The sequence below is a fragment of the Rhinichthys klamathensis genome, unplaced genomic scaffold (assembly GCF_029890125.1).
Source record: "Rhinichthys klamathensis goyatoka isolate OS25496 unplaced genomic scaffold, OSU_Roscu_1.1 h1tg000036l_1, whole genome shotgun sequence".
Taxonomy (NCBI): Eukaryota; Metazoa; Chordata; class Actinopteri; order Cypriniformes; family Leuciscidae; genus Rhinichthys; species Rhinichthys klamathensis.
This window is the reverse complement of record NW_026606584.1, coordinates 3384335-3404843: the sequence shown is the minus strand read 5'-3', so window position 1 is coordinate 3404843 and position 20509 is coordinate 3384335. Positions and strand designations below refer to the sequence as shown.

The window sequence follows — 20509 nt, the reverse complement described above, 5'->3', positions numbered from 1 at the left end:
TGAAATTACCCAGATTAAAGATGACATATGCGCCACTATCGATGTCCGTATACAGACGGTGTACACCGTGCTAAGAGGCGAATTGGCTACAACTAAAGAAGAACTGCAGACTTCCATTACGACCCTGGAGAAAACCACGACCTCGCATGCTAACACTATTGGAGAGATAGAGAAGTCTGCCTCACACCAGTCGGATGATGTCACTGCACTTCAACATCAAGTCACCCGCCTGAGCTCTGAAGTAGAAAAACTAACTGAGAAATGCGAAGACCTAGAAGGGCGCTCGAGGAGACACAACATCGGAGTCCCTGAGGGGACTGAGGGACCCAGGCCGAGAGACTTTATCGCCGGGTTGTTGCAAGAGGTGCTATCCCTGGATGAGAAGCCTCTTATTGATAGAGCGCACCGGACCCTCCGAAGGCGGCCCGAACCTCATGAGCCACCTAGACCCTTTGTACTGAGGCTACACTACTTTCACACGCTTGAGGACATCCTACGCAAGGCTGCAGCGGCTAAACAGCTCTATCACGGTGGTAAAAGGATCCAAATCTTTCCGGACTACCCGCCTGCCGTGGCTAAAAAGAGGGCATTATTCAACCACACCAGAGAGCTGCTACGAGGCAGACCCTATCCTCTATCCTGCCAGACTCCTGATAACCCACAACGGCACGCAGATCTCGTTCATAGATGCCAAAAAAGCGGAGGAATATGCCGAACGCCTCTCGACATCGGGCTCGACTGAAGTGAGACAGGAAGACGCTTAAACTTATGCAATCACTGCTGATGCGGAGAATCAAGATATTCAGAGAGGTGCTTACTAGTTAGCTTTTATGACTAGCGCTAGCGCAGCATCAGCTGTCACCTATCCATGTGAGTTGCACACTCATACACACACACAGCTGGTGCCTTAAACCAATGGTTGGGTTTGTCTATAGGCCTGTTTGACCCAAACGTAGGTTGAAACAACCCAACAATTTGAATTAAACGTGAACTTTGTAGGTAGAAAAACTAAACATTTATATTAAAACGTAGGCTATTCCAATAATCGTTGTTTTATTTTCAGCTTCGAAAAATAGTTTTTTTTAAGGACAAACAGTTTATATAAATATATTACTCTGACTGTAAAACCGCCATTCTCATTAGAATAATAATTGGAAAATGTTATGTCCTGCCTCATACAGATGGAGGTTTGCACTGTTACCCTTTTTTTTTTTTTTTTTTTTTTTGATATCTTCTAGAGCCCTGACAATTGTTCAGCTAGTTCTTTAAACTGTGGAAATGGCTCACTGTTATTGAAGATATTCAATCTGTTATTGCCTCCGTTGGAGTTGCAACTCAGTTAAGTTTTTGGTCATACATATTTAAACTATTTCCTTTTTTTATATAATACAGATGATGCAAATCTGATTACAGTTTTCCTTCTTAGCAATAGATATTGGGTATATGGGTATATACAGTATATGGATGTGTGGGCCTGTGTATATGTTTATATTTGTGTATGTGTGTGTGTGTGTGTGTGTATGCCCATGGATATTATATTACTATGGCACTCTTACTAATCATATTTTCTTCTAACTAATCATATTTTCTTCTCTTCACTAAACTACCTAAAAATTTTGTGTAAATTACCAAGCTATGGGATCACAGATAGGAGTTCGCATCAGGCCACCAGAAGGTGTGGGGAAGTAACTTAAGTTACTGGTTTATTTGTACTTACTTCCTTAAGAAGGCTCGCGCCACATTCACTTTGAATTGGCTAGAGTAGTTTTGTTTTCATTTGTTACTATGGGGACTGGATTGACCTTGATAATGGTTGTGGGGCGGGTTGGGATAGAGGGGATGGGAGGGATAGGAAGATCATTCACTCAAATCCTACACATTGACAACTGTACTGCTACCGATACTGTACTGATCACAGATTCCTGATGTATGATAGTTTAAACAATGACAGCAGAGGGATGAAGGGTCTCACATTTTCCAGCTGGAATGTATGCAGAGTAAATAACCCAGTCAAGAGAGGTAAAGTTCTGACCCACCTAAAGTCACTGACCTCAGACATTATGTTCTTACAGGAAACTCACTTGAAGAGTGGCTCGCATGGCAGGTTAAAAGCAAATTGGATAGGGGAAGTTTACCACTCAAATTTTCATCCAAAGCAAGAGGTGCAGCCATTCTACTGAGAAAAGGTGTGCCCTTTTTACAGAAAAAAACAATCACCGATAAAGAGGGCCACTATATTATAGTTATTGGTGAAATCTACATTTCCCTCACTCTAGTAAATATATATGCTCCCAACATAGATAACCCCATATTCTTTCAGAAGGTTTTTTCACTGATACCAGACATCTCACAAACACACTTGATAATAGGGGGCGACTTTAATACTGTCCTCGACACATATCTTGATAGGTCCTCCACGAAGAGACTTCCAAGAAATGCCTCTAGTGAATTTTTAAATACGTTCATTAAGAACACAAATGTACTGGATATATGGAGAGCGATGAATCCTTCAGGTAGGGACTACTCATTTTATTCACCTGTTTACAACTCTTACAGTAGGATAGACTACTTCCTGGTGGACACCAGACTCATACCGTCCACATTGAATGCTAAATATCACAGCATTGTGATTTCAGATCACAGCCCACTCACCTTTTCGTTGTGTTTAGATCATGTAGATAAGCGCCTCTTGGAAACTGAACTCGCACTTACTCACTGAAAATAAATTTTGCGAATACTTAAAAGACTAGATTTCTTTATACTTTGAAATAAACGACAACCCTGATACCTCTCCCTCCATCCTCTGGGAAGCATTCAAGGCTTACATAAGAGGTTGTATCATCTCGTTCGAAGCTTCTGGGCGAAAAGTAAATAAGACCAAATTAAAAGAGTTAGAAGATCAAATTAAATTACTTGACATAGAAAATGCACACTCCCCCTCTATTATACTCCACAGGAAAATAGCAACACTTAAGTATGAATATAACAAAATTATCTCTGCAAAACTAAGTAAAGCATTCCTCTATACTAGGCAAAAATATTTTGAATTTGGTGACAAACCGCACAAACTACTAGCTAGACAACTCAGAAAAATGGAAACCGACAGAACGATACACAAGATAAAAGCCCACAATAATACAATACTTACAAAACCTAAATATATCAATGACAGGTTTCTTGAATTTTATACTGATTTGTATACCTCAAAGACCACTTCAGACTCTGTAACTATTAATGCATTTTTAGACAAATGTGAGCTTCCCAGACTGAGCGAGGAAGATTGTGATTCTTTGAATTCTGACTTCACAATTGCAGAGGTTCGGAGCGCCATTGCCTCCCTAAAGAGTAATAAGACACCCGGTCCTGATGGACTTCCAGGGGAATTATACAAAACATTCAGTGACAATCTATCCCCTTACCTGTTGAAATTATATGAACATGCCCAGATACAGGATAATTTACCCCCCACCTTAACTGAGGCTGTGATCACATTAATTCACAAAAAAGGGAAGGACTCACAGGAAGTAGGTGCTTATCGTCCTATCTCCCTCCTTAATGTAGATGGGAAATTATTTGCCAAGATACTGGCTAACAGGCTGAAAGGGGAACAGGGGAAAGCTAGTTCATATGGACCAGACGGGTTTCATCCCAAATAGGAGTGCTACTTTCAATCTTAGACCTCTCTTCAATATTATATACACAAAGAGAGGTCCACCTACTGATCTTGTCATACTTGCACTTGACGCCGAGAAGGCATTTGTACAGATTGAGTGGTGTTACTTATTTGAAGTTCTTAATAGGTTCAATTTCGGAAATAAGTTCCTGTCACTAATTAAACTCATTTAGAATCCCACGGCTCAAATCCTAACAAACCGGACAATATCCTCCCCGTTTAGCTTACATAGAGGGACAAGGCAGGGGTCCATTTAATTTTTGCGCTGGCTATTGAACCTCTAGCCCAATGTATCAGAATGGAACCCCAGATTTATGGATACTCCACCAAATAAACAAATAATAAGATATCATTATACGGAGATGACATGCTCTTACTGTATATATAACGCGGCCTCAAATTACCATCCCAAATCTTCTCGACAAAATCAACCTGTTTGGGACCTTTTCGGGTTATCGGATCAATTGGACTAAAAGCGTTTTAATGCCAGTCCATATGAGTGACTTAGCACACCTAGATCACTTTCCATTTACAGTCTCTCCAGAAAAATTTACCTATTTGGGGATAGAAGTGACAAAGCAGTACTCGTCTCTATTCCAGGCAAACTTCCCCCCTCTAATAGAGCGATTACAGACTAGAATATCATTCTGGGACACGCTCCCAATTTCTTTAATTTGGAGAATTAATGCTATAAAGATGATTTTCCTCCCACAATTGTTATACCTATTTCAAAACATCCCAATGTTTCTAAAAAAATAATTTTTTAAACACCTAGATTCTTTAATAGTTCCTTTTCTGTGAGGACACAAGGTTCACAGAATAGGTAAAAAACATCTCTGTAGGCCAAGGCCAAAGCCAAACGGGGGATTGGCACTCCCAGACTTTTTGCTATATTACTGGGCCTCAGCGATTAAGATCTCAGCGATTTTACCTTTTGGTTGGACTCATCAATACCAATGTCTGGATGGAGCCTTTTCTACATGGAGTGAGAGGGGTGTCCAATGTATTGGTGACTTATACGTGGGAGGCGTCTTTGCTTCATTCACACAACTACAGAGGAAGTATGAGCTGGGGAAAAATAACTTCCTTCGTTACCTACAAGTTAGGGACTACATTCGGAAATACTTTGAGCCTGAATCACAATCTAAAATAGATGACTGTCTGAAATTGTCTCCAAACGAAAGTAAACAATCTCTTATTAATAAGCTCCCCATCGACTGAAAATTATAAACATAAGTGGGAAGAGGAACTTGGTGAATCTATTCCAGATGATTTATGGAAAGAAAGTCTTGAAAACATACATAATTGTTCAGATAACGCAAGACATTGTCTTGTCCAATTTAAAATTATACAAAGGCTTCATTACTCAAAGGAGAAACTACATAACATATACCCAGAGGTGTCACCTACTTGTGATAAGTGCCACTCTTCCGTAGCAACACTTCTCCATAGTTTTGCTCTATGCCCAACCCTCCAATTGTTCTGGGTTGATATATGTAACATTATGTCTGAGGTCATAAATACTTTAATCAAACCTGAGCCCGTGTTCATCATTCTTGGAATATCGGAGACCTTCAGGGAACTGAGTGTGACACAGCAGCGTTTTATTTATTATTGTTTCATAATAGCAAAGAGATTAATCCTCATCTTATGGAAGAGCACAACTGTACCTACCTCTAAGATGTGGTTAGAGGATTTAACTAACACACATACTTTATTTAGAAAGGATAAGGTATACGCTGAGAGACAGGCTCAACTTATTCAATAAAACATGGAAACCCATCATATCATACCTAAAAACTAAAAATCCAGTACAACAGTCCGCATCCTAGCACACGATATATGACAATTGTAATGGTTTTTGATTGAAGGTCTCTATGAGGAAGGGTGGATGGGGTTGAGATACATGGGAAGGGGTTAGACGGGCGGATAGGGGGTTGGGATAGTGTGGGGGATCGTGGTCAGCCTGGTGGTGTTCTTGCCACCATTTTTGTATTGTTATTACTTGTCTTGTTTTGCTTTGTCTTGTTTTAATGTTGTACCACTTTAAGTTTACTGTTTATTTATTTTTATTCTTTTTTTTTTTATTTAGTTATAAAAAAGATTCTCAGAATGTACAAGTGAATTGTATGTTAAATCATATGCTTTAATAAAAAGACGTTTGATAAAAATAAAGCAGCCAAAACCCTGTGAAAGAAGCTTCGTCGGACGAAGCAGCCACCATGCATTCCCTAGATAGTTTCATGTTACGTGCACAAATAAAAGTCTGTGTGTGTGTGTGTTGAATTTCTCTATGTGATAAATTCATTTAACCATTAGGCTGTGGTGTTTAATGCTAGTATGAATATCAATATGATGTAATAGAAAAATATTGTACACGAATTGCATATGGAAAATATTTTATTTTCCTGTAATAATTTGTATATTTATATTAATTGTATGACTGGGTATTTAAAAATGTAATTGAATACGTCTGAATGAAAACTCACTCGTAAAGTAAGATCTGGGGGGTTTGAACATTCCGACACGCAAAATTAATCTGTGATTGGACAGAAAGTGAGGCTTCGTTTGTCATCAGTCACGTGATTTCTACGTTAACAACACAAGCCTCGAATCGTGGTTTCATCTGGCACGCCCATTTATGCTCAACACGAGCTACTACGCCTTTGTTCAAATGTCACATCACTAGCTGTGATACTTTCCTTTGACTCTCTCCTGCTTCTTCTCCGGTACCTGCTATATTAATAAATACCAGTTCATTGCGACTTACTTGTGTTGTCTCCTTCTGTATCAGTACAGAAGACCAGACCACCATAACCGACAACAGCAGCCATGGACATCAGATCTTTAGACCATGCGAATTTGCTCCTCTCCATTTCACAGGATGGTCGTCCCATTGAAGATAATGTTGAGGAATTTCTCCTCGATCTTTCCAACCAGGTACCATGGAGTGATAAAACCTTAAAAACCATCTTATGGGGTGGCTTAGATGACAAAGATGTCATCGTTATCAAAAAATGCCGACTTCAGCTACCACCTTTTCCCTGGAGTGTTATCTTGATTATGCTCTGTTGCTTAGTCAGTCCCTCCAGAATTTCGCGATGTCGCTATCGCAACTATTAACGCAACTTCAACAAATCCCTGTGAATTCAGTGCGACTTGCAATCTTGACCAATCACCGCAACTTTTCTGCAACTTTGACCAATCATCGCGGTCTCCTGCAAAGCGTCGTCATACGTCAGCAAACTCACTTCCTTATTTTTTCAGAAGACGCAGCAGACATGTGTGCTGCCAACGTCTCACATTTACCTACAAAAATAACAGCAAAGGACCGTGAAAAACAGTATCCAGATGTTCTTTACGAAAGCGGGGTTAAACTGTTTTGCAAGACGTGCAATATTGTTGTCGAACATAAAAGGAAATCGACAATTGACAAACACTCTGCCACCGCTAAACATACCTGGAGAATGACAGAAACGCATGGAGGCTATAGTAAGACGAGACATATCACTGTGACACAGGCTGTTGCATCCCGATCAATTGCAAGCTCTGAAAAAATCAGGGTAAGTTGGTTTGAATATATATTTATATATACAATGCATGGTAACTTAGAGGTAACGTTAGTGTACGGTAGTTTATCACAGAGTGACTAGCATCGCCGAAGTTACTGTCTTGTTTGCATGACACTGAACTGTGTGAACTTTTTGAGAAAGCTGTTCTATCAATTATGATGTGTACTGAAATCAGTTGATGCGTGTGAGGCATATAGGACACGGAGATACAAAAGTGAAATAAAAATAAATAGTGAACAGTTTTTGAACAAAAAATATATTGTTCAAACCCTTTGCTTGACAGACATTTGTAATTGTTCAATCAAAAGTAAAATATTTCATCATCTGTGAAAAAGCTATCAGCTTCGGATTTCTCCTCGTCACTTCCCAGTAATTGTTCCAGAGCGTGGTAAATCTTTTACTGCTTGCCATCATAAAAGTGCTAAAACAATAAGATAATAATGCTATAATTGCTATTATGCTATATATATATATATATACTGTAAAGTCCGGCTCGGTTGGTCCAAATTCGGCATCCAATCAGCGGTAGAAGGTTACTCTGCGTATTACTTGCCTTTCCTTTCACGCAACACAACAAGATTAAATGCAATATATTTTCTCATGTATTATCTCGTTATTATCTGACTCCATAAATGAAAAGGTTTTAATGATATCCGTGCATCATTAAACGTTAGCGAAGGTTTGTTTATTCTTTAAACTCTGATTATATTTTATCCGCTCAGATCAGGAAACTATATCACTTCGAGTTCCTCACCAGGTCTCCGGCACAATCTCGTCAGTTTCCGATTATCAAAACAGAGGTAATTGGCTGAATGTCTGGGATTTGCCGTAATTCACACGTACAAAATCGAAGACATATACACAGCCCCCTTGAATGCCACCTCAGGAACTTATTCAATAATTTACTTTAGTAGCGTGCACTTATCTAAAGTAACATTAAATTAGAACAGAGGTATTTAGACGTACCCAAATCTAGATCAAACAGCATTAGCTGATTCTAGACGGAAACTACCCGTCTCCTCATTCAAGTACACTTGAATCTGATATCAGATATTAGTCGTCACTAAACTCTGACGCAAACTTGTGGAAATATACGAATCCGATAATCTACTCGGGGAAAAACAATTCTCAGAGTCGGTTAGAATAAAATCAAACGTTTACAATTTATTGATCAGGTAATGATGTAATCATTTCAAATCCAATTCAGAGGATAAAATCATCAGTTAAGCATATCAATTCAGAAATCACAGAATTTGTAGAAATTGTTACCTGTCAACAAAATTACACACAGCGGTTGTGTGGGCAGTCAACCTACAGACTCCCCGAACATTTCTGCTGCTTTTCCTTATAAACCCAGATAATTCAATTGTTACCAAATGGTGATGTCTGTCATTATAATTAGATCTTGGTTGTTTATTCAGGGGCTCACACTGTGAGGTCTGCCTGATTTTACATACAGGAGGTAGTCTGAATGAGGCTATTATGGGACACATCACTTTTCTCACATTTCATAACTTCTTTTAGCCTTTCATCATAGTTGGGGGAATGAGACCATGTCACCAGGCGCATTGTGATACATCAAAAGACACCAAACATGAGTAGTTACATTTTTGTACACACATAACATTGCATAAGGTTTCAGTGTATTTCAGGTGAGGAGGAGGGGGATGTGGGGAAGACAGTGTGGGTGAAGTGTGAACTGCACTGCGTGCTGCTTCTCCAAAGTTCCTGTTACATATGCAAGAGGGAGTTACATATTCAAGAGATAGTTCAAGTGTTAATTCCCCGGAGGGCCTTTTGTCACATTGAGGGGTCGATCAGACATACCGGCACCAGCCTTACAGTTCCCTCCTCTGGCACCGTGGGCCACTCACAGGGTTTCCTGCGGTGTCACTTCAGTCTTTGTAAGGTGGGCAGCTTCAAGGGGCTGAGAGTTAAGATGGTGTTGGTGGATGCTTTTACTGATCTGATGAGGTGTCGGAAGTAGCAACATTGGAAAAGCGTGAAGGAGAAGATGAGTGCGCTTCCAACCGCACAACCTCGAAGTACCCAGTCCCACCAGGTGTATGCAGTCTGTGCCGATCGAGTAGATGAGCTAGACAGGATCTGTGCAGTCTTTCGCGCCAAGTTCGTCTCCACTTGCGCTTGAGAGAGGTGATACTCTGTTTGGAGGACGATGTTCTGTACCAAGTCCATCGTGTCGACCAAAGCTTGTGTTCCGTGTTCATAAAAGGTGTCGTCCCACCATGGAGAGACCTCTGCGTCCTTTGGCATCCTTCCGAGGATGTCAATCTGGCCCATAGAAAAGTCCTCTGTCACTTCCAAGCAAAAGGAGTGATTAGCAGGACAGGTCAGTCCTCCATATGTGAACGAATTCATCTCACTGATGATGCACCACTGTGTATGAGACACCTGAACAGCATTTGAATGGCCATGCAACGATTCAACATTTATGAGTTTGCTATCATTGGAGGAGAAAGGCTGTAATGTGTTACATGTGCAGACAACATAATTGTGAGTTTCATGACAACAAGTGCGACTGGTGAACAAGGTCTCAGTACCCTTCAAAGTCATATATCCCGTGAGGTGATCCCATTTAATTACCTGATCTTTAACTACCATGCCAATAGAGCGAATAGTAGTGGAATTTGGATAAACTTGATCTGGGTGTATTAAAGGAAAAGTGGCAAAAAATCCAATGCAACCAATACATTCGTTTCCAGTATACATCATAATTGTGGATAACAGTTCTGAATATTTGACATTTTTCATCTTTTCTGAAGAGAACCATCTATGCAAATCTAAAACTTCAATTAAATCATTTAAAACATGTCTAGGGGTCTGGTGAAGGCGAAGATCAAAAATTTCTTGTCGTGTGGCAGTGAATAAATCTTGTGCATATGATCTACAGGCTAAGTCACGTTCGATGGTACGGGTCTGATTGAACAATGTGTGGCTGATCGTCAGAAGCGCCTGCGCCTCAGAACGAACCGCTTTGATAATGTTATCATTGCTATTGGTGAGGTGTTGGAAACCAGTGGCCATCTGGTCTGTCAACCATGTGGAGAATTGGGATTGTTTCGTTATTTTGTAGGTGTTGGCTGCTGAATTAATTGATCCAAACAAGCCGGCTATACTGCTGAGTAGGTCTCGTTTTGAGCGAGAAGGTGGAATTTGGACGGCAAGTCTGTCTTTGTAATCAGAAATTAAATCATCGATTCGTGACTGTAGCCATGCATATGACTCATCATTAATATTACAATGTTTTGTATAGGCAGAAAGTATGTTGGAAATGTTGTAATTTACGTGTGTCATTACCAAATTTACGTCATGTAACAAAGTTTTGTTAATGTTTCCTCTAATCAGTCCGCCAGGAGGAATTGGGTGTAATTCTGGACAAATTTTGGGTTTAGTGTACCCGCAGGTGGTCAAATTAAAACAATACTTAACAGTCCAAGAACAGTTGTGTGGATTGGTGAAATTGTCTATGCTATGTGTACATTCTCCGACACAATACGTTCCTTCTTTTCGGTTGGTCCACACAAAAGCTTTTGGCTTCGGCTCGTTAGGTGTGTACGATGTGAGATCGTACATTAACTCTTTGAATCTTATATGTGTGTCATTATGTGTTTCGGTATGTGTGCACCTATATGTTGCAGGTTCCAAATGTTTAACATAATAGCATAATTTTGGGTCTGTGCCATTATTGTTGTTTTCATGTAGAGTGTACATGCTGCCTATTGTGTCACCTGGATCTATTTTAAGCTGATACCAGGCAGTGAGGTTGTGCATGAATTTTGGTGCTCTAGTGTATCCTGAAATGTTTCCAGTAGGTGGGTGGGTGCTACCTGTACTACAGCAGATTTTTGGTGTGCAATTTGGATCCGGTACTATACCGGGAGGCCATGTAGCTGTCTCTTTGGGTGCGACTGTGATTTTTGGTGTGAAAGGCCCCTTGGAATATTTCCACACCCACCTCCCACATTTCAGGTTGTGTGTGAGTGAAACCCTTTGGCCGAGTCTGATGCACGTGGGCCCGGACACTTTCCTTTCATCTGGCCTCCATGGGATCGCTGCAGTCGACCTGGAAGGCAAGAAGAAAAGTTAGTGACAGTTATTCATTTATTTTGTGTACCTTTAAATGACTTGCACTGAGACATGTGATACCATCGCAGTTTCCCTTTTATGGTTGTAGCCACACAGCTGTTGCATACAGCCTTAATTTCATACGGGCCATGCCATCTGGGTGTGAACGCACCTTGCTTCACAAAAACACGTATCATTACCATGTCTCCCTCTGAGAACTTCACCTCAGAGTTTGGGTTGAATTGTGCATCATTTGTTAGGTCTGACTGCTGCTGTTTCAGAGCAGCGTGTGCATGCAGCACTTCCAGCCTCTCTCGTAGTTGCTTTAACACGGATTGTTGAGTTGCAATCACGAGAGGCCCCAGGTCTGCTGGGGTAATTTCTGGGTCAATGGGCAGCTTCATGACTCTTCCAGTCATGAGTTCGAATGGACTGATACCTGTGGCTTTTGAAGGAGTTGCCCGCAGTATGGTTAGGACTGTGGGTAGGGCATCAATCCATTGGTTTTTGTGCTGTGCAACCTGTTTTGAGATGCTTTCTTTTATGGTGCGGTTAACACGTTCCACAATACCCGAGCTCTGCGGCCTGTATGAAACGTGGAATCTTTGTTTGATGTTCAGCATCTGGCATATGTTTTTCATCACCTGACCTGTGAAGTGTGTGCCCTGGTCAGATTCAATTTGGATTGGTGCTCCCCAGAGTGGGAGAATTTGGTTCGCTACCACACGTGCCACTGTGCTTGCACTGTTATTGCGAGTAGGAATCGCTTCAACCCATTTGGAAAATTTGTCAATTATTACAAGGCAATAACGATACCCCCCTTTGGCACTGGGTAGTGGGCCTATAAAATCCAATTGAAGTGACTCCCAAGGTCCTTTGGGTGGCTCTGGTCTACACAGCTTTGTACGGCCAGGCTTACCTTGGTTGATGGTGGCACATACGATGCATGTGTCACACCACCTTTGAATGTCTGATGCCATTTGTGGCCACCAGAAATTATTTTGTATCAGCTGTTGTGTTTTTGGAGCTGATACGTGTGCATACTCGTGGTACAACTTTATCACTGGTTTCTGGAGGGCTTCTGGAACAATGTATTTATCGTCTCTCAAAACCATGCCTTCAGTGACCTTGACTAGTTGGTCCTGCTGCAGGTGCGGTGTCAGCTCTCCATCAGAACTCCACAGTTCTTGTTGGTACTGTTTCAAGTCAACAGGAACAGTCTGAACCGCACTCACACCAGGAACAATCAATCTGTCAGGCTGCTATACATCTCCCTTTTGTGCTGCTAATTTTGCTAATTGATCTGCAATGTTGTTGTTTTTCTCATGCTCATCGGGATTCTTGTTAATGTGCGCGCGCACTTTGACAACGGAGAGTGAAGAATCGCGTGTTTTAATCTCCTGCCAAATCGAAGTTATGATGTTAAAATGTTTTATTGGCGTTCCGGCAGATGTGAGGAATTTTCTCAACTGCCACTGTGCCATAAAATCATGGACAGCACCGAAAGCGTATCGACTATCAGTGTAAACACACAGCGGTTCGTGATGTGATCTGATTGCTTCGAGTAATGCAATGAGTTCAGCTTCTTGCGCAGATGTGTTTTCGGACAGTTTGATTAGCAATTGGTTAGTTTCTGAATTGGGAGAGTGAGGAGCCCACACCGCACAACCTGTGTGGAATTTGCCATCATGCCAGTATCGGGAACCATCAATGTACACCTGTGTCTGATTTGGAAGTTCTTGGTCATGAACCGGACTCTGTGCTTCCTGTTTAGGTTGGCATGTGTGTGGATGGCCCTCTACATCTCCCAATAAATGAGGTAATATTCGGTCGTTAACTGTTGTGATGTCGCGTGCCTGTATGTCTGCTAGCCATCTTGCTAACCTTTGCGACGACACGCCTTTTATTCGGCCCTGCAACAACATTTGTACTGGCGTGTGCACTGTATGCACAACAACAGGTTGAAAACCTACAATTGGTTCTGTTGCTGTCAACATCCAGTGAACCGCCAGCACGTGCTGAGTGCATGGGTCGAATCCCTGTTCAATCGTGGACTTTTTTCGGCTGTAATAGGCAATCGGACGCAATTTTCCCCCATGGTCCTGAGCTAAAACGCCACTTAGAGTGTTTTCATTTGCGTCTACCTGCAAGTGGAAGGCTTTTTTAGGGCTGGGCAGGCCGAGGGCGGGGGCACAACACAACTTTTCTTTTAGATTTGTAAAGGCTTTTTCGTGTTCCTCTGACCATTCGAGGACGTCAGAAGGCTTTGACTTTCCCTTTAAGAGGGAATATAATGGCGTGACGACGTTTGCAAAATCTGGAATAAAATCTCTCAAGTAGTTTGCTGTCCCCAGCACTTTCTGTAACGCGTTCAGCGTGTGCGGTCGCGGAAGTTCAGCAATGCATTTCCGCCTATCATCTGTTAAGGCTCGGTGGCTCTGCGTTATCGTATAACCCAGGTACTGGACCTCGTTTTGTGCGATTTGAGCTTTTTCTTTGTTTAATTTGAAGCCAGCTTTACCGAGTGTTAATAGTACTTCGTCGACGAGTAGCAAATGATCATCAAATGATCCCTCGGTCGCGATAAGTATATCGTCGACGTAATGGATTACGTTTCCGGTCCCTGTCACTGGATTGAGCGTGTCTTCTAATGCTCTGTGAAAAATCGCAGGACTGTTATGGAGGCCTTGTGGCATTCGCTCCCAGGTGTACTGGATTTGATTCACAGTGAAGGCCAATTTCCACTGATCAGCGCGTTTGATTGGGATGGACCAGAAACCGTTCTTTACGTCGAGCACTGTAAACCAGGACGCTTGTGTTGAAATCTGCGATAATAACGTCGATGGATTTGCCACTATAGGTGTAGCCTTGGGCAAAACTTTGTTAAGACGTTGATAATCAATACAAAGACGCCATTTACCGTTTGATTTTGGTACTGGTAAACACGGAGAGTTTGTTGTCGAACTACATCGCCGGACTATTCCTCTGATTTCAAGTTGTTGCACAATTTCATGAACAGCTGACTCGGCCTCTGGTTTGATGCGGTATTGTTTTTGTGGGGGAGGGGGCTCCCCCTCAATGCACACAACAAAGTCAATGAGGCCACAGTCATGTTCATGTGTAGCCCAAATGTAATCGTGTTTGTTTACCATCTGTTGAATGGGATCTGGGGTGGAAATGGACATAATGCTCGTTGTGTTTTTTGTTAAACACATTTTTACTGTTTTGTCTGTTTTCAATTCAATTTGCTTTTCAAAGCAGTGAATTACAAAGCCATACTTTCGCATAATGTCCATTCCCAGTACAGTCCCTTCACTGTTGTTAGGTAAATACCAGAGGGGTTCTTTCAATACGGTCACGCCCAAATCGAGTTCAATTGGCTGTGTTTTTGTCGCAATCATTAACCTGTCGCCGATGCCTTTTATCTGAATAGTTTCGTTGGTTAAAGGAAATGGAATGTCTGTACAGGAGCAAGATGCGCCAGAATCAATAAGTACGTCTGCTAACCGGCCTCCTAAATTAGCTCTTATTTTAATTCGGTTTCCACTCTTAATTATGCTCCCTACGGCGATGGAGGCCACGTATCCCTATTGGTGTTGATATTTTTCAATGGCTCCGCTCGCGTTGTGGGCCGCGCCATTTTGGCTTTTTTGTTTTTGAAACTCGGTAATGAAATCAGCGAATTGTTTATACAGGTTAGAGTCGTTGTTAGAGGGCGTTTTTTGGCAAAGATTCGCTGGTTCTCTTAAATCTCTCATTCTTTTCGTGCAATCTCTCATGAAATGGCCAGTCTTTTTGCAATAGCGGCATGACATTTTGCTTGGAGATCTTTGGTTAAATTTGTCTGGGCTATTCCCAATCCCTTCTGTTAACCATTGTGCAGCCGCAACGTTACGGGGTTTTGATCTCCATCTGTTTTCTATCCTTGAACCCCAGTCTACTATCGCTCTGAACGTGTTTTCGGCCGGGTCGACGCCATTTGATAACGCCTTTTGAACAGGGATGCCGGCATTGTTCTTTATAATTTGTAATAACGCGTCATGGTTGCGGTCTACATCCTCTAGGCCCGAGTGTTCTCTGTATGTTACCCATAACCGTTCAGTGTACGTTTCAAATGACTCATTACTCGCTTGTTTGATTTCTAATATTTTGCTCCAATCAGCATGTGTCGGCCCCCTCATGTCTAATAATGCCTGTTTTAGACGCTCATAGATACTTTCGTCGTTTTCGTTATTTTTCGGTTCATTACGTTGCCAGATTTCATTTCTTCGGTTAGTTTCGGTCTGAGCTCCTCAGGGATGGTGAGGAGAGCTATTTGCCAAACATCTCTAAATTCTAATTTGTACACCGTTGCCTGTAACATCAATGCTTCCCAGTAAGGTTGAAACGGCCCCTTTCTCGGCATAATTCCTACGATTTGTTTATGTCTAGAACATTCTTCGCATGTTAACGGGCGGCTGATTGTTGTGATTTCATCATCCGCATTCGTCATGGTTTTAAGCACAGCGACTTTAACTGATCTCTTTGGCAAATCATTCGATTGTTTTCGAGTCTTTACTGGGCTTCGCAGGTCTGGCTCTTCAGGCCACTGACTCACAAAAGCTCGTTTACGAGTTTCTCTCTGTGGCCTGTATAATAACGCGGCGTCATCGTCGTCACTATCATTTTCTGCCTCTAGCTCGGAGGTTTCATCCAGTGCCGCTTGTTTAACTGCGGCTACTGGAAAACCTGATTTATCGCAACAATCTTCGAGAGCAGATATGTAATTATTGCCGGTTTGCAGTTTCCTTTGAATTTGATCAATTTTTGCGGCCATTTCTTCGCGCTGTCTTGCCCACCCTTGTTGTTCGTACGCGAACGCTTCGACTTGTTTTCTTAACTTTAGTAATTCGTCAGATCGCAATCTTTCGATTTCTTTGATATTTGTTATTGTTCGTTCGTTCTCGGCTATGGTCTTGAGGTCGTTACGACGAAGCAGATAAACAATTGCAGCGGGAATCTTTTTGTATTTTGCTTTTGATTTTAGCTTCGCACCCTCGGCAGAATACCAGGATATTATTTCGTTGTTGCTCCAGCTTAATTGTAAACCCTTGTCGCTTAACCGAACAAGGAGTTTTTGCAATTGTACGCCTAGAATTTCCATTATCTCCTCATCTACGCTGTTGTGCTTTCCCTGAAAAGACATGTTTCCCTTCTAATTCTTCTCCCCACCGGATTTTCGGTTCCGGTCTAAACAAAGGGTATACCGACCCGTACTAAAAATGTGTCTATATGTGATGTGCAAACAATTTTTCCCTCAACACTAAAAGGTAAAAAAATCAACTTACCACAACAGCTGGAGATAGGTGAGAAGGAGTTCAAACCTCATGTCCCGGGCAAGCAGAGTTCAAGTTGAATGTCGCGCTGGGAAGGCGTTTCTCGTTTCAGGTTACGAGATCACGTCGGGGTCACCACTGTAAAGTCCGGCTCGGTTGGTCCAAATTCGGCATCCAATCAGCGGTAGAAGGTTACTCTGCGTATTACTTGCCTTTCCTTTCACGCAACACAACAAGATTAAATGCAATATATTTTCTCATGTATTATCTCGTTATTATCTGACTCCATAAATGAAAAGGTTTTAATGATATCCGTGCATCATTAAACGTTAGCGAAGGTTTGTTTATTCTTTAAACTCTGATTATATTTTATCCGCTCAGATCAGGAAACTATATCACTTCGAGTTCCTCACCAGGTCTCCGGCACAATCTCGTCAGTTTCCGATTATCAAAACAGAGGTAATTGGCTGAATGTCTGGGATTTGCCGTAATTCACACGTACAAAATCGAAGACATATACACAGCCCCCTTGAATGCCACCTCAGGAACTTATTCAATAATTTACTTTAGTAGCGTGCACTTATCTAAAGTAACATTAAATTAGAACAGAGGTATTTAGACGTACCCAAATCTAGATCAAACAGCATTAGCTGATTCTAGACGGAAACTACCCGTCTCCTCATTCAAGTACACTTGAATCTGATATCAGATATTAGTCGTCACTAAACTCTGACGCAAACTTGTGGAAATATACGAATCCGATAATCTACTCGGGGAAAAACAATTCTCAGAGTCGGTTAGAATAAAATCAAACGTTTACAATTTATTGATCAGGTAATGATGTAATCATTTCAAATCCAATTCAGAGGATAAAATCATCAGTTAAGCATATCAATTCAGAAATCACAGAATTTGTAGAAATTGTTACCTGTCAACAAAATTACACACAGCGGTTGTGTGGGCAGTCAACCTACAGACTCCCCGAACATTTCTGCTGCTTTTCCTTATAAACCCAGATAATTCAATTGTTACCAAATGGTGATGTCTGTCATTATAATTAGATCTTGGTTGTTTATTCAGGGGCTCACACTGTGAGGTCTGCCTGATTTTACATACAGGAGGTAGTCTGAATGAGGCTATTATGGGACACATCACTTTTCTCACATTTCATAACTTCTTTTAGCCTTTCATCATAGTTGGGGGAATGAGACCATGTCACCAGGCGCATTGTGATACATCAAAAGACACCAAACATGAGTAGTTACATTTTTGTACACACATAACATTGCATAAGGTTTCAGTGTATTTCAGGTGAGGAGGAGGGGGATGTGGGGAAGACAGTGTGGGTGAAGTGTGAACTGCACTGCGTGCTGCTTCTCCAAAGTTCCTGTTACATATGCAAGAGGGAGTTACATATTCAAGGGATAGTTCAAGTGTTAATTCCCCGGAGGGCCTTTTGTCACATTGAGGGGTCGATCAGACATACCGGCACCAGCCTTACAATACACACACCTAAAGGATTATTATGAACACCTGTTCAATTTCTCATTAATGCAATTATCTAATCAACCAATCACATGGCAGTTGCTTCAATGCATTTAGGGGTGTGGTCCTGGTCAAAACAATCTCCTGAACTCCAAACTGAATGTCAGAATGGGAAAGAAAGGTGATTTAAGCAATTTTGAGCATGGCATGTTGTTGGTGCCAGACGGGCCGGTCTGAGTATTTCACAATCTGCTCAGTTACTGGGATTTTCACGCACAACCATTTCTAGGGTTTACAAAGAATGGTGTGAAAAGGGAAAAACATCCAGTATGCAGCAGTCCTGTGGGCGAAAATGCCTTGTTAATGCTAGAGGTCAGAGGAGAATGGGCCGACTGATTCAAGCTGATAGAAGAGCAACTTTGACTGAAATAACCACTCGTTACAACCGAGGTATGCAGCAAAGCATTTGTGAAGCCACAACACGCACAACCTTGAGGCGGATGGGCTACAACAGCAGAAGACCCCACCGGGTCCCACTCATCTCCACTACAAATAGGAAAAAGAGGCTACAATTTGCAAGAGCTCACCAAAATTGGACAGTTGAAGACTGGAAAAATGTTGCCTGGTCTGATGAGTCTCGATTTCTGTTGAGACATTCAGATGGTAGAGTCAGAATTTGGCGTAAACAGGATGAGAACATGGATCCATCATGCCTTGTTACCACTGTGCAGGCTGGTGGTGGTGGTGTAATGGTGTGGGGGATGTTTTCTTGGCACACTTTAGGCCCCTTAGTGTCAATTGGGCATCGTTTATATGCCACGGCCTACCTGAGAATTGTTTCTGACCATGTCCATCCCTTTATGGCCACCATGTACCCATCCTCTGATGGCTACTTCCAGCAGGATAATGCACCATGTCACAAAGCTCGAATTATTTCAAATTGGTTTCTTGAACATGACAATGAGTTCACTGTACTAAAATGGCCCCCACAGTCACCAGATCTCAACCCAATAGAGCATCTTTGGGATGTGGTGGAACGGGAGCTTCGTGCCCTGGATGTGTATCCCACAAATCTCCATCAACTGCAAGATGCTATCCTATCAATATGGGCCAACATTTCTAAAGAATGCTTTCAGCACCTTGTTGAATCAATGCCACGTAGAATTAAGGCAGTTCTGAAGGCGAAAGGGGGTCAAACACAGTATTAGTATGGTGTTCCTAATAATCCTTTAGGTGAGTGTATATATATATATATATTATAATCATTCTGTCTCTCTCTCATATAAATCTCTGTGCGCGCTGTAATACTCCGCTCCGTTCGCTCAATTCAATTCAAATTAGCTTTATTGGCATGAATGTGTAAAATAGCACAATATTGCCAAAGCAATAGACATATACAAACATATAGATAAATAAAAGTGAACAATAAATAAATTTAAAAAACTTTTTCTTTTTTTTTTTTATTACTAAAATATCAAACAATCAAAATAATAATTATTTGAATATTTGTACGATTATTTATCCATCTGAGGTTCCACTGGTTGTCCTCATTTCATGGCATGAGGAGATCAGCAATTATTTCACATTTGGGCATTTCTCCAAGTAAATTTGGGATTTTCTGTGTGTCTGATATGGATTCGAATTCAGGGTATATTTGGGAAATGTTTGGGAAGTGTTTTTGTCTTAGTGTATTATATTTGGGGCATGAGGTTAGAAAGTGCAGCTCTGTCTCTACCTGTCCCTGGTCACACTGGGAGCAGAGTCTCTCCTCTTGTGGGAGCCAGCTCTGTCTGTGGCGACCCTTTTCTATGGCCAGGCTGTGTTCACTCAGTCTGTATGTTCGCTCTCTGTCTCCTTCTCCACTCGACGCTGTTTGCGTGAAATTGCGTCATATCACTTACTATAATCCCACCCCTTGCAAGGCTACAGAGTCCTCTGATTAGCTAGAATACGCCATGGTAAACTTCCTCTGATTGGGTAAGAAAAATATTCCTCCCAGCGGCAATTTTTCCATTGGTCTTTGCGCGTGGAATATTCCCAACAACATCGATTTTGTAGGGTCTGGACCCATCAGACACACACTAATTATTCATTATATACAAAGGTTTATGAAACTCCAAAACTAACATCCCAAATGAAACGAACACAAGGTCAGAAACAGTGTCATGTTACAGGGCTGATAAGGAGATTTTACGACCTCCAAGGAATGTGGCCACGTGCACAAGAGAGAGACAATGGGAAGACAGAAACCCTCTTTAAAACAGACTTTGCTGCATTAATCATAGACTAACTGATCTATAAATGAACATGCTTCATAGCATTGTGTAAATGATTCACTGTCTTGTGTACTATTATGTATATATTATGGTATGTACCTT

General features: G+C 41.5%; 2 protein-coding genes across 2 annotated transcripts in view; both read right to left on the bottom strand.

Moving 5' to 3' along the window:
- LOC130081152 (endonuclease V-like) overlaps window positions 1–20509 on the bottom strand; it is a 426892-nt gene that overhangs the window by 376803 nt on the left and 29580 nt on the right. The gene's annotated exons all lie outside the window — the stretch shown is intronic.
- On the bottom strand, window positions 9112–11251 carry LOC130081180 (uncharacterized). Its single transcript, XM_056246138.1, has one exon. The coding sequence runs from the start codon at window positions 11035–11037 to the stop codon at window positions 9136–9138; it is 1902 nt and encodes a 633-aa protein (XP_056102113.1). The 5' UTR covers window positions 11038–11251; the 3' UTR covers window positions 9112–9135.